This window comes from Coturnix japonica, chromosome 3 (assembly GCF_054131305.1).
Source record: "Coturnix japonica strain WE chromosome 3, WE-NBRP24, whole genome shotgun sequence".
NCBI classification, from domain to species: Eukaryota; Metazoa; Chordata; class Aves; order Galliformes; family Phasianidae; genus Coturnix; species Coturnix japonica.
In genome coordinates this window covers 86022960-86037330 of record NC_140665.1, presented here as the reverse complement: position 1 = coordinate 86037330, position 14371 = coordinate 86022960, and the positions used below count along the sequence as shown (strand labels likewise).

The window sequence follows — 14371 nt, the reverse complement described above, 5'->3', positions numbered from 1 at the left end:
CATTTCTTTTAATAAAGAAATTTGAAGTCTCTTTTTGTTTCTGTAGTACTGAGGTGATTGTTTTCCTTAGATTTTCTCTTAAAAACACATTGGCTGTTACACCTCTCTGGTCTCAGTCCCAAGAAACAGTGCAACAGCAGTAAATTAGACTATAAATCAACAAATCACTAAGGAATTTTAGATTTAAGACCCTGAGCAAGTACATTTGCTTTGTTGTCGTTGATGTTAAGCAGACATTTCATGGCTGGTTATATGAAAAGCATGAAGGTGCTATAACAGTGTATACATACGTGCTGCCTTGCTGGTGAGGCTCCTTCCCAGTTGTACTTTTTTAGGGAGGAGATTTCAGTTGAGTGGCCATGCCATCGTCTTAATAATGATTTATTTATTATTGTTATTAATGAAAATGAGAATCTTCGCAATGCTGCTGTAATGAATGGTTATGATGTTGAAGAACTTTCATAAAATATTTTCCTTTCATTCTGTGCCTGATACGCTTACGGAAGTAAAATGGTGTGACATTCTTGCATTGCAGCAGTGCCAGGAGTCGAGCCCTGATCGAATTACGCTGTATGGTTTAATGATGAAACCTATCCAGCGCTTCCCACAGTTCATTCTGCTGTTGCAGGTAAAGAATATTTACCAAATAGACTTACCCAATAATAATGGTGAAATTCAAAGGTAATTGTGAGAGCATGAAGCTGGTAGCTGTGGCAAGTGTTTTTAAGGTAGCAGAAGACACGGAGTTTACTGTGGTATGTGTACTGAATATGTGGTGGCTTTTAAGTGCTGTGTGAAAGGAGCATTGTTCCAATGTATGCCTACAGCAGGGAAGGATTCTTTGGAAGCTGTTGTGACCTCCATGAAGTAAGTATGGTCTGCTACTTCGGGACATGCAAGCTGTCAATGTACTAGTGAGGAATAATGTCAGTAATAAAGGGAATATAGTAGATATAGAGTGTGTGTGTGTATATATATTTATATTTATATATATACTTTAAATTCTATAATATCTATTACTATAAATTTCTATAAAGATATTATAGTAGAAAGTAACCAAAAAGTTTAATTTTAAATAACTGCTTGTACACCTACATATTATAATAGAAATTTATTATTAAATATTATTAAATATTTAATAAAAATATTAAATATTATGTGCAGCTTGTGCTGTTGATTTACTTACTTTTGCATTTGAGGCTTTTACATTTATTTTTCAGGTTTCTTCTCTGTACTTTCCATAGATGAGCTATATTCAATTCCATTCAGTATCTTTTAAAAACTACTAAGATATTCTGGAAAATAACTAGAGCACTGTCTGAATATTCATTAGATGTTTATTGGTATTATTCTTTAAAGTAGGTGGTATTAACATGTAATTCCATTGGAAATCCTCTAGCCTTTCAGGCTTGAGTTAGAAGTTGAACCTGATTTTTTTTGTTTGTTTTGTTTTGTCATTACTCCTCAGGATATGTTGAAGAACACAAGTAAAGGACATCCTGACAGATTACCCCTGCAGATGGCTCTTACAGAGCTTGAAACTCTAGCAGAGAAGCTGAATGAAAGAAAAAGGGACGCAGATCAGCGCTGTGAAATAAAACAAATAGCAAAAGCAATGAATGAACGTTACCTGAACAAGGTTAGGAAATGCATTTGAAATGTGTGGTGAAGCACTTAATGTTGTTATTAGTTTCTGCCCTTGAACGGTCTTTAGAATGGACACTGAAGGGACACCTGTGGGCTTTTCTGTGGTGCTTAATACCGTGGAGTTCTAGTGGTAGATGTGAGATGTGGGTCATTTCCAGGACTGAATGGGTTTGCTGGTTCTAACCAGCTGGATGAGATAGATGCTGAAATAACAGCAGTATACGTGTTTTGTGGCGGTGTAGAACATAATGCAGTTTCCTATTTCTGTAGTAAGTTTTCATGCATATCTCCTGCATGAGAAAATTCAACTTTGAGTTTAACTTAAAACCCAGAGGTTACTCCAGTATGAGGGAAGAATCCAGTTCCTCGTACAGCAGTGTGAGCAGTTAAGTTCCTAATACAATTGTGGAGCAGTTCAGAGTGTTCAGTGGAATGTGTTCAGTACCTTCCTTGTTTTAAGGAATATCATGATCTGTTTCATTCTCACACCTGGATCATACAATAGAAAAGTCTTTAAAGAACTATAAAAAGTATTTGGTGGGAGGGGAGGAACAATTTTATGTGACTTTGTTAGTAGATATCTTTACTGTGAAAATATGTATGCTTATTTGCACCATAGCTGCTTCTGTCTTTCCTAGCGCTTCATTTATTGCTTTAACGAGGTTACGTATGCTGTGGGCTTACACTAGGATGGAGTAATGAGGATGTGCCAGAAGAGTGCAAGGAGTGTTTTTGTTTGTGATTCTTAAATAGTCTTGTAGTTTTAAGGAGAGAAGGCAATCAACCACAATACACTTGTCTTAACCTATTTATCAAAAATGAGAGACTGAATGTATTGTCATATTGGAATAGTATTTGTTGCAGGATGTATTTTGTGATTTTACTTTCGTTTCTAAATCATATGCTCCTGCTTTTTGAATTTGCTACTGATGATCATGTACAAATGACTGAAGGATTTAAAGACATAGAATATGCCCTTTAAGATGTTGACCAGATTTATTTTATCCATTGATTTAAACTGTACAGTGTTAAATTCTGTACTGAGAGGACACTGTGAGATATGCCTTGTGACCTAATATTTGCTAATACAAATTTGGAACAGTGCAAAATGGTGAAACAGGCGGGGAAGGATGTGGAGAGATAGGAAGCAAGTGAGTTACGGACTGTTTTGTTCTTTTGGCTGCTACAGAGATGTCTTTGACCTGTGAGGAACTGGCTTGTTCTTGCACACGTTGTGGAGCATCAGCACTTGAAAGAAAATTGCAGGAACAATTTACATGTCATACGTCTTTTGTACATGTCATAGTCTTGGCAGTCTGTGGAAATATGTCAGCTGCACTCCCTGGCTGACTTTGAGAGCCAGTGGAGACAGAGAAGGCAAAAGCACTCTTTCTCCACCCGCTCCTATGGGACACATCCCTTTGGGAAGCCTGGAACTGTGCACAGCATTTAAATGCACTGTGAAAGAAGAAACGAGAGATGGAAACAACAGAAACTGTGGAAGTTGTAATTTTTTCTCACTAGGAATCATTCAGTGGTATGAAGTCTTTCAAAGGGAACTGAAGGTTCCTTATTAAGACTGCAGACCCCTGCAAACCATGCTTCTAGGGCATATGTTACTGCTGCTGTAAACTTTTCGGCAAAAGAAAATAAGTATAAATGCTTAATTTATTTGGCAAACCCACCCGTAATCATTTATATTATTATGGCGAATGATTGTGTTTTATCTTTTTTGCACTGAATGTCAGGTATACTGTATAACATATATAATACGGAACATTGATTGTTTTTAAAACCTAGCTACTCAGCAGTGGAAACAGGTACCTCATACGGACTGATGATATGGTTGAAACAGTTTACAATGACAAGGGAGAAATTATCAAAACCAAAGAGCGACGGCTTTTCATGTTAAACGATGTGCTGATGTGCGCAACAGTAAACGTGCGGTAAGGCTTCATTCATGTGTTTTAAATCAAAGCTTAAGCTGCAAAAAAATGACAATGAAAAAACTTTTTGTTTTTGCTGTGGCTAATGATTTTTCTTAGTTATCATGATGAATAGACAGCTACATTTCATACCTAGCTCAATAATAAATTAATGCTTATATATATATATATATATATATATATATATATATATATATATATAAAATAAGTTGGAAATACAGGTAAAAATGTCCTATGCTGTTTAATCACTCATGTGCATTAGCATTGAGTGGAATGGAGGCATGCTGCAGTAGGCTTTTTTTTTCTCTCTTCTTCCTTAAATTCACGCTGTCACACATCTGTAACTTGACAGAGTTTCCAAATTAAAACAAAACAAGAACCAAAGCTAATGCATGTAGCCAGAAAAAAGCTGGAACTTACTAAAGAAATTCCAGCTGGGGAAAGGTTTTTATCTCTGAGACCAAACACTGAAGGTTGAAAGCTGAGGTACTTTGAAGAAGGCATTTTTCCATCATGCTTTCTGTTTTAGTTGGCAGTAGCTATTAGTGTTCATATACCACCGTGTATGTCAAGGTCATGCTCACATTCCAGTCTTGCTTGTATCATAAAAACCTTTATGTGTTGGTACATTCTGACAGAGAAATTGTAGACTGAATCTTACAGATTTTCTTAAGGATATTATGAGTTGATATGTTAGTTCATGAGTGAAGTGTAAATACAGTACAGATTTTTTTTCATTTCTGCGTATGCTTGGTCTCATGTCAGTGAGTAAAAAGTGCCATGTAGTGACTGTACTTCAGAAAATACACAAGCATTTTAGGGACTGAAAGAGATCATCTACCAAATTTCATGTGTTACACCAGTATCCAGTCCAGAATTTTTGGTCCAAAGAGATGAACATTATCGAATGCACCTCTTGATTTGTTGAGCATCAGCCGTTTTCAAACTCCCTGATATACGCATACCTACAAATCAACCCCTGGAGATTGAGGCTTCTTTAGAAACTTTACATGTGCAGGTGGAATCAGCTCAGTTTTCTTAACCACTTTTTGTCAGTCTTCACAGAAATAGTCAAGTATCCCAGGAGGCTGGGGACCATTAGTTCCAAACTAATTTTCTATAGCTGGCAAGAGACATACTTCTACAGAGTTCACCACCCTCTGTAGGTCCTTCATATGTAGTCTAGATGGCTGGCCTGAACTGGAGACCTAACTTTTAAGAAGCACGAGTTGGATGAGGTGGATACTATTCCTAGCAGCTAAACAGCTGTGTCCTGCTGTTGTTTTCTTTCTTTTGAACTGGATCTGTAGTTCGTAAATATTGATTTAATTTCTGGCACTTGTGTTATTTCTGTTCATATGAGCCTCTTCATTGAAACAAAAGCTTGACTGTGTTGTGAATAGGTAGCTGACTAGCTGAACCTTGGGATTCAGATACTGTTCCAAGTAAATACACCAGACTGATTTATCTCAAGCTTTTAACTTGTAGATTTTAGCCATCTCAGCCAACATTTTTTCTTCCTTTAGCCTCTTTTGTACTTAGTAATAGATGTTTGCTACACGTGATTGAATGTGTGAATAAAGAATGAAAGGAATAAAAGAAACAAATGAAAAGTAGCATTAATACCATTTCTATTTCAAGTGAACTTCCAAAACATGCTGTTTCTTCTGAGATTCCTGTTGTGATATACATTTCTGTTAGCAGCAGCTCCCATATAAATGGCTCTGAGAAATCACAGTGATTACAAAAGGTCTGCTACAAAGAACATCTTGGGCTGTAAGGCACAGCTGAAATGTTAGCTAGGCAGCCTTTGGGAGGTTGCCTTAACCTTCCTCCTCCTGGTGGTGGTCACTCGAAGGTCCCACCATCCAGACTTTTCTATATGTAGCAGTTACTACTATTTGACACTGTTGCAGGTATTGTCCTAAAAGACAAAAGAATCAGGGAAAGGTGAAATGGCAGTATTGCCTGAGCACTTAAGGTGTTCAAATGCATGTTGACCTTAATAGATGGTAACTGATGCTTTGTTATAAAAGTAACAAAATAGAGGGTCTGATGTTGGTAGTCCTGTGCTGTATGAAATAAGTTTATATGCACCTGCACAGCTAATCTTTGTGCTCACAGCATAAGTTAGTCACAAAAGTCATCCTGATGCGTGTGTTTGTTTAAAGTTGTGCATAGAACTCGTGCTGATAAACAGCAGATTTTAAAGGTTAATAAATAGGATGCCATAAAACACAGTGACCTGTCGCTGCAATGATTTGTGTATCTTTCAGCACTTCCTATGAAAGCAGTGGCACTATGACAACTGGCCAGAGGTATTTATTAAAATGGAGCGTACCACTGGGACAAGTGGAAGTCATAGAGTATGGGAGCAGTGAAGGCCAAGGAGAAAACTGCAGGTTTCCACCCCAGCACTCTGCTGAAAACGTTATTGTTAACTCTAAGCCAAGTAAGTATCATCATAGTCTCATAGTCTCGTGCAGGTTGGAAGGGACCTTAGAGATCATCGAGTCCAACCCCTGGGATTTGAGCCTCTGTGTAGCAGAGCGGCACTTCTACCACTTGCGCCACAGGGGGACTTGAACCCGGGCCCCAGTGTTGCAAAGCGACATTCCTACCACTGTGCCACCGGGGCACACAAAGTGACACAAGTGACAGCTGTTCTACACTTATAAATTTATAAATCTTATAAATCTAAATTTTAGTTGCAATGAACTACAATGTGGAATACAAAACATGTGGTGCATGAAGAGTTCTGTAACATGACAATAATGCAGCCTCTTTCTTTGTAAACCAGGAGTCCACAAAGTGATAGACAATCTCTCACCTTGCAGAATGAATTTCTTGTATTTGTCCTATTTCAGGGTTTTATGCATGAATGCATAAATGGTTTTAGAGTTTTAAGGCATGGATGTGTATGTACATGCAAAAAAGTTTGCTTTGGTGTGGTATGCTGTCCCGTGGCTGTGCAAATGTTCTCATTCCATAGTTAAAGCGAGGAGTTTCTCTTCTGTGAAGATGGCAAGCCATCCTGCTGCTGTGGAAAAAGAGGTTGGATACAATTGTTACTGGAGGGTAGAAGTTATTTCTGTGAAGTGGGTAGTATCCTCCAAACACAATATCAAGTTCAGGAAAAAATAAAAGAACACTTAACATTAACTTCAATGAATGTTTTTGAAACTATATGCCAATAGGTAACTTTCTCCCAGCCTCTCTCCAAAACTGACTTCTGGCTCTGAAGTTTGCAAACTCTTTCTGCTCATTAATCCCTTCTGTAAGCTTGCCAACTACCCTCAAGAGATATATGAGTTTCAGAAGTTTACGCAGTAGCGTGCCTTTTATGTGTAAGGAGTTATTTTCATGTATTTTGTCTAAATATTGTATTTTTAAGCATATGTAGTGTATCTAGATTGTGATTCCTGTTAATGGATTGTAATTTAGATTGCTTTCAGTGCGGGCTTGGACAATTTTCACACTACATTTATTTATATTGCTCTCTTTGCCTCATGAATTTTCTGTTATGTTTTAGAACTGTCTTAGGTACAGCTGCAGCATTTAATACCCTCCTTGTTTTTAGTGACAGTTAGTGTTGAGCCTTCTTCCTCCTCCCTTTGCGAACAGCCTCACACTTTTATGAGTACTTGCGTCTCATTTTCAAGGATGTCTTTATTCTTGTAACTTCTTTAAAACATTAAGGGGCTGCTTAAACAATGATATGAGAGCTCTATTTTATCTCCTGCTCTAAGCATGACACCAAGAATAAAGTGCGTAAGGGGAGCGTATTAATTAGAATCAGAGTTTCTCTTGTAGGAGCATGTGGGTGGAACAGTTGTGCAGATTTGTGCAGCAGCTTCATGGCTGAAAATACCAAGTCTTTCCAAGTCAGCAATATCAGACGGGGAAGTGGGAGATGAGGGGGGGGAAAGGAAAACCTTTATCCAAACCATCCTGTAGAACTTGCTTGAATTTTACGGTATGTGGTGACTTCACAGATAAAATGACTTAGCACTTAGCACATCATTTGTTGTCTCAAACATTAGCTTAAATAGTGCTCCATAGATAAAAAGCAAACAGAACTGACTGTTCTCTTACTAAGCTCTGATCACAGAATTAATTCAGTTTTCTAATGGAAAAGATCAAAAGGTAATAATTAAAAAATCATATGAAGGATACTAATTATAGAAATGAATAAATCTTCCCTCAGTTTTAATCAAGCATTTATCCCAGATGATCCAACTAAATAAAAGGTAATTGTTTATGAAAGGGAAGGAGTGTAGTTTTGCTGTTCACCTGTGGTGCTGTCAAGACAGGCTATTACAGCAAATGCAGATTTGCTTGAACTGGCCTCTGTAGGCAAGTTTGAAAAGACACTTAATTACATTAGTTTTTCTGTAGAGGTGTCCCCTTAGTTCTAGTTTTCGTGGCTGCTGAAGATTAAAGAAGCTGAGAAAATAGTCTTCTTGTAGAGAGGAAGAGATGTTAAGACTGTGTAATTGCTCTCTGTTGCTTATTTTTGGCAAGAATTTCACCAAAAATTTCACTGACAGTGCAGCACTACGGTGATAAAGATTATGTCATCATCACATTAAAAAAAATAATTGCATTGACCACAAATGATAAAGCATTAAATATGACCTAATCACCATAAAATTATGTTCCCTTCTGATTTAGAAGTATACCAAAATACTGCTGTGGCCTCATAGAATGTGGTTGTAATCTGTCCAGGATCAAAACAGCTTGTTCAGTAGCATTTTGGGATGCTACAGGCAAAATCCTGAATTCCCATAAGTTATAATCTTATAGAGCTTTGATTTTAGCTCTTGTTTCCAGTTAATGTGAACTGGAGGGATGCAGAGCAGTGATGATTCTGTGTAAAAGCATTAAATAGTGGGAGTCACCTCTTCTACTTCTGGAGAACTGAGAAAGGAACATTTTTATCTGCAGCGCTCTAGGTTAAATACCGTTAAGGCTGAGACTCTCACATTACTGCTGTGATCAGCAAGGATTCCTGATAGCTTCTGTTTATGTGCTTGTGATGATTACTGGTTGTTAATTAATTTTCTCTTATTGTGGCATGTTTGTCTCCACCAAAATCCTTGGTCTGAGAAACCAACTGCCATAAGATTATCTCTTCTTGGTTAAATGTAATTGGCACCTTAAATTATCTACCATGCTGCATGAAAGGATGGGATAGTTTAAAGATAGAGACTTTACTGTGGGTGCTATAGGGAAAGTAATAGCTGAATTGTAATTTATTTTGTGTATGTTGTAGTATGCAACTGGTGAAAGGTTGAAAACTTTTATTAGTACCTATAAATCAAGGCATGCTTCAGTACTGTTATAAGCAGAAAAAAAGGGGTTGTGTGATCATCTTTTTTATATACATTTCCAGCTTTTTACTCAGTTCTGCTTTGTGCAAGACTTTTTTGTCTCAGAATACTGGAGGAGAACCCATTTAGGTTGTTCAGTTCATCTCTTTTTAAGCTTTCTTGTCATTTTTCAGGAGATGCTGTGTGGCCTAAGGGTGTGTGTCAGGAAAGCAAAAAATTTTTCTTAGCTTGATCTGTTATGCTCTTTCTGTCTTTGTGCTTTTGCCTTATTCCTTTTATTCTCCCCTAGCACCAAAACCAAATTCTTTTAGATACAAACACAGAGAAAGACTGAAGTCTCAGCTGTTTTGCTGAGTTCTTGTATTTGTATGGAACTTAATATGCTGTGTAGTGGAGTAAAATTATTACTTGTCTTTGCTCCCTGTAACAATATTTAAAGCATAAAACATTTCACATTTCTTTTTTTTTTTCTTTTTTTTTTTCTTTTTTTTTTTTTTTTTTCCTGTACAAACAGAAAAAACTGTGTTTATGTAATCTCTTTTCTTTGAGCAGATCAGGCCGAGTCTTGTTCCCTGTACTGGAGTTAGTCTTATTTGAAAGTCTGTGAGGATGAGCCTCTGGTATCCCAGGCAGAACCATTGTGATGTATTTCAGTAATTGGTATTTGAAGTGTATTTTAGGTGGTTTTGAGAACATTTGATTTGTTTTTGTGGCAAAATATAATAAATACCCCGTCCAACCTGGCCTTGAACACCTCCAAGGACAGGGCATCCACAACCTCCCTGGGCAGCCTGTTCCAGGGCCTAACCACTCTCCTAGTGAAGAACTTCCCTCTAACATCCAACCTAAATCTTCCCTCTTTTAACTTAAAACCATTTCCCCGTGTCCTGCTATTGTCAGCCCTTTGGAAGAGTTTACTCCCCTCCTGGGTGTAAGTTCCCTTCAGGAGTTGAAAGGCTGCAATGAGGTCACCCCGCAGCCTTCTCTTCTCCAAGCTGGATAAGAAGAATCAGCAGGTGACCTGCACTTGTAGATCATCCTTCTACAAACATAGTCACTGAAAATATGTCTGTTTCACTACTTTTTGAAGAGGAATATAGGAACAACTGTCCAGAGTTTGTTTCTTAGACCCCAGTGGGTATTGTTTTGAGTTCACAAGTTCTGCAAACTGTTGACAGGCATTCAGATGTGGATTCGGTGCTGAGATGAATGCCTGCTTGGTGTTGCAGTAGTGGTGACCACACTGAGTTTTCTGTTTTCTCATCCTCAATGCACTCAAAAACAAAAAGTGAGCCATGGAAGTTTTTCACACTGTTAGACTTCAGACCAGGCAGTACAGACTCCAAAGAAACAGAGAGGCTTAAACATATTGCAGCGTGTGAGAAGACAGCGCATGTCATCAGCATCTTGGCTTTCTGTTGCTAATCATGTTCATTAAGAGTTATATGCAGCATAGGCTATTGCATAAGGAAAAAAGTATTTTAATTAAAAAGATGAAAGAGAAAATGAGCAAGATCCATCTGTACAGCATATACTGTGCAATGGTGAGTGCAGAAGGTGGCAGTAAAATGATAAAAATAATTAGCACATTTTCATTCATGACAGAATTTTGTTTTTTGTTTTACAGACTTGCAGTTCATAAAGAAAATCGAACCTCAGCTCTGCTAAATTATGACTTCTATACTTTCCTGATCAGACTTGAAAGGATAAATCTGTACCCTGTTCCCACTTGCTTGTGGTTTAGATCTCTGCTGTTTCTGTTTGTTGTCAAAAGTAGTTGTAACACAACACTGACGACGCAATGCTTCTGAGTTTCCTTCTGCTTACCAGTGCTTGTAGATCTCAGTGTTACCAGAGAAACAGGTGGGGTGTCTGATGGGCCACAGTGTGCACTTGTGCTGTTGTCATTCACTCACTCAATGGAAGGGCAGAATTGCTGCACTCAGCTTTCGCCTTTGAAGCTGACTTTTGCAGGTTTGTCTAATAAGAACTGTAGGGTTAAGGAAGGAAAATAATAGGAAGGAAATAGTAAGTTTTGTCATCACTTTAAGGATGGATTATTATAATTGAATGTCCAGAGTAAGCAAGACTTATGTATTAAGTGACATATCAAATCCGGCATTGGTGATAAGGCTTTGAATTGATGATAATGGCATGAATTGCTAGTCAAACCAGCTTTCATCTCTTGACATATATTTGTAGACTCATAATGTAAATCTTTGTTTCAAAGCTAGTCTGTATGCTAAAGCAGATGTAACACATTCATAATTGTAAACTGTAGTTGATATATGTGAACTTAAGGCCAGAGATTTTAAATAAATCTCACTTCAAACACAGCACACTGGTGACATGAAATAGTTCACTGGTTCAGAATATAAGTTTTTAGCTGGTGGATTATGCATAGAATAAATCTGGTGCTACATTTTTTGTCTCACCTACTTAGGAACAGACTCTTCTCTTTGCTGTTCAAATGATTTTTAGCAAGCTTCACATTCATGTTCACTTCTTTGCATCCTTTTCCTGGCTTGCCAGGAGTCTCATTCACATCTTGACACAGATTAGTGAAATGAGCCGAAATCTAGCTATGCTCAAGGGAATATGGAAGAGGGAGGTAAAGCTCCTCACAGTGTGATTTCCACATGAGTTACAGATAATTTAGTCTGAACTCCAGTGGAAACCTCTGGCAGCTTGGCAATTTGCAGGCCTGTCTCAGGATTACTGCAGTACTTTCTTTGTGTAAGCATGTTCATACATGTACTGTCTTTGCCTGTTTATGTTGGTGTTCATCTTCTCACATCCCATGCAGCTGCACCATGGAGGCTGCATGCAGCTTCTCTCTCTTTTCATGGGGCAGAGGTTTCCAGCTCCTTTTCACCCTCCACTGGCAGCCCCTCTGGGACCCTGAAAGAGGAAGGGGTGTGAAAGAACTGTGGTACCTCTTTACTTTCACTCCACTGTCCCTTTGTTTCCAGGATGTTCCATCCTTATGATGGAACAGAGCCAGGAACGGGAAGAGCTTTGACCTGTAACTACAATCAGGACACAGCCCAGGAAAACACAGCTGTCCTGCTGGTGTACTGCAGAACAACTGCCTGCATGCTCCGTGCCTGTCACTGTGTTGGACGTCCTGTTTTCCTCCCTTCTGACATAACTGTTCCTGTCACCAGGAAAAAGTATTTATTGTGCTTTACCTCTACAATTTCTTGCACTGTCAGAATTATCTAGAGTTTAATATAATCCCTGAGCCATGCTGACAATGTGTGAGTTCTCATCCTCTTAAAAAGTTTTGCTTGGTGTTCTTGCATAATTTTACTTGTGAGTTGTATAGCACTGTGAATTGCTTGCATTTGATACTTTGCACAATCTTTCCAGTTGCAAGCTGTTGATATCTGTGCTGATATTATACTCAAGCTGTGTGAATAAACAGTTTTGTGGTTGGACAGTAATTTTTGTGCAACCTGTTTCTTCAGTGCTCGGATCTGACACAATGTTGAGGTAGGTTTCAGCATTCATGTCATTACCCATTAAGAGATGTCATGAAGGCAAAGCGTGTTAAAAAGACTTGCCAGAGTTAAGATTTAGGAGATTTGTTTCCCAGATCTGTTTTATGTATGATTGGTGGCTTCTGAGACTCAGTTCTTTATCTGTGATTAGTGGCCTGAAAAACTTATATCTTGCATGGCTGTGAGAATAAATACATTAAAGAATTTTATAAGCTCAGATTATCAGATTCAATAATAAAGTTCCTAGAAATTACTTGTAAATGTTTACATGACTGCAGAGTGATTAGAATTTATTCCCTTGCAAGGGTTAGGCTCAATATTGTCTCCTTGTGTTTATGATAATGCTTCTCATGTCGGATAATGATGATATGTCCAGACTGTATTGGTAATTAGGCCTGCTTAGCCCAAGTCTGAATTCATTAGTTTATGTTGTTCTGATCTCAGGATTTTGTTGCTTGTCACTTAATAGTGTGTGTGCTGCTTCTTCCTGTACTGTGTTGTTCATAACATTGGTAAACCTAATTTAGGGTCATGCTGTAAGGTTACATGTGAGTACAGCTACTCATCTTTTAACTGATGGCTGCCAACTAATCTTTTGTTTTCTGTTATTATTCCTGGTTTCCCGTTTGCTTCAGTTTCCAAACCTAGAGACCAATACAGCCCTGTAAATGTTTATGGAGTTTGAATCTGATAGTTTTACGAAACCAGAAGTGAACTAGATTTGAACTACAGCTCACACTTTTCAGGGTATGCAACCATTGAGATAATGAGTTTGATCAGGCATAAAAGAACAAAATGGGGTTAAGGCAAGAAGTCTGCTTTTCTTTTTTCATTCATCTGTGCGCTTGTTTGCCTTCAGGTTCCCTCCCCGAAGGTGGGATTTTGGGTTCCCAAGACTACTTTATTGGTACCTTCCTGGAATTTCAGCTGGCTATTGAAGCAGTGTTGTAAAAGAAAAACAGAAAACAAAAGCTGCATGCATGCTTTCTTGAGGTGCCTATGGAAACAGGACCAGTGTGTGTAAGCAAGGCGAAAGGCACAAATAGGAGTGATGTCGTGGGAGGAGCTGTCAAGTGCTTGGCTTACATAACTGTGTGTGCAGGAAGCTCATTCAGCATCTAAAAATAAAATCATTTTTTCTTTGTCACTGGGTGCAAGATTTGTAAAGATTTGTAAAGAATTTTGAGACAGAAGGTCTTGGAAAGTATAAGGAGAGCCTTCCACTGCATACTGCTACTGATGGGTACAGCAGGGCAGTTTTCACCACCCACTTTCCAGTGAAAGTGGAATGTTTTGTTACAAAGGTTTTTTGTTTTCTTTTTTCAAAGAGAAAGGATGTAGTATTTAGAAATGAGCACCGGTATCAATTGTTAAATAAATAACAATATCCCCAGTGTTCCCAATAGTCACAATCTTTTTCCCAGCTGGGTTGATCAGTTGCGGAGATAGATGGCTTGAGTTTCATAATATCATGTAACTCGTCTTTTCTATTTGCATCAATAAAATTAATTCCACTAGACCATCTGAACGAGAATATTTTTCTTAATCTGTTGTTACCCATAGCAGCTAGAAGGAGTTTGTCCTTTCTATTTTGCATTCCAGTGTATTCAAAGGTGCAGGATCCCATACCAAGTTGTATAGGAAGAATTCCTCAATTGCAGTAATCGAAACTTGGACCTTATTAGGGCTTTCTGTTTTTTTTCTTCTGTGAATTAATTCTCAAGTTCTTTGGAGAACTAGAAACTATTTTCTTTAGGGCGTAAGGCTGCCTCTGGCTCCAACCTCATCCTTCCTGAAGAATGAACATTATAAACTGAACAGTGAGATGCTCTCTCTCTGCTGTTCCTTTAAAGAAAATTACTGAAAAACTTCCAGGAAAATCCCACATCTAAAACAAAGCAATGGAGCAGTTCTGATTGCAGGGAAATATTTTTAAATATCT

The 14371-nt window shown here is 38.1% G+C and overlaps 1 protein-coding gene and 1 long non-coding RNA gene across 19 annotated transcripts in view; one reads left to right on the top strand and one right to left on the bottom strand.

The window, feature by feature from the left end:
* ARHGEF10 (Rho guanine nucleotide exchange factor 10) overlaps positions 1-14371 on the top strand; it is a 109704-nt gene that overhangs the window by 45806 nt on the left and 49527 nt on the right. For 14 of the 18 annotated variants that reach the window (XR_014944225.1, XR_014944224.1, XR_014944226.1 and 11 more), the window contains 4 exons: positions 536-628; positions 1469-1639; positions 3448-3593; positions 5870-6045. Coding sequence is in view for 15 of the 18 variants with exons in the window: in XM_085542102.1 (XP_085398228.1) it covers positions 536-628; positions 1469-1639; positions 3448-3593; positions 5870-6045 (586 nt within the window). In the remaining 3 variants the exon portion in view is untranslated. Of the gene's footprint in view, positions 1-535; positions 629-1468; positions 1640-3447; positions 3594-5869; positions 6046-11898; positions 12373-14371 lie in introns of those variants that run through there. The other 4 variants (XM_085542103.1, XM_015859321.3, XM_085542104.1 and 1 more) reach the window with 2 other exon arrangements.
* On the bottom strand, positions 6470-10840 carry LOC146761545 (uncharacterized). Its single transcript, XR_014944227.1, has 2 exons — positions 10754-10840; positions 6470-6633 (listed from the first exon to the last, which is right to left on the bottom strand). It is a non-coding gene; the product is annotated as an uncharacterized LOC146761545 (long non-coding RNA).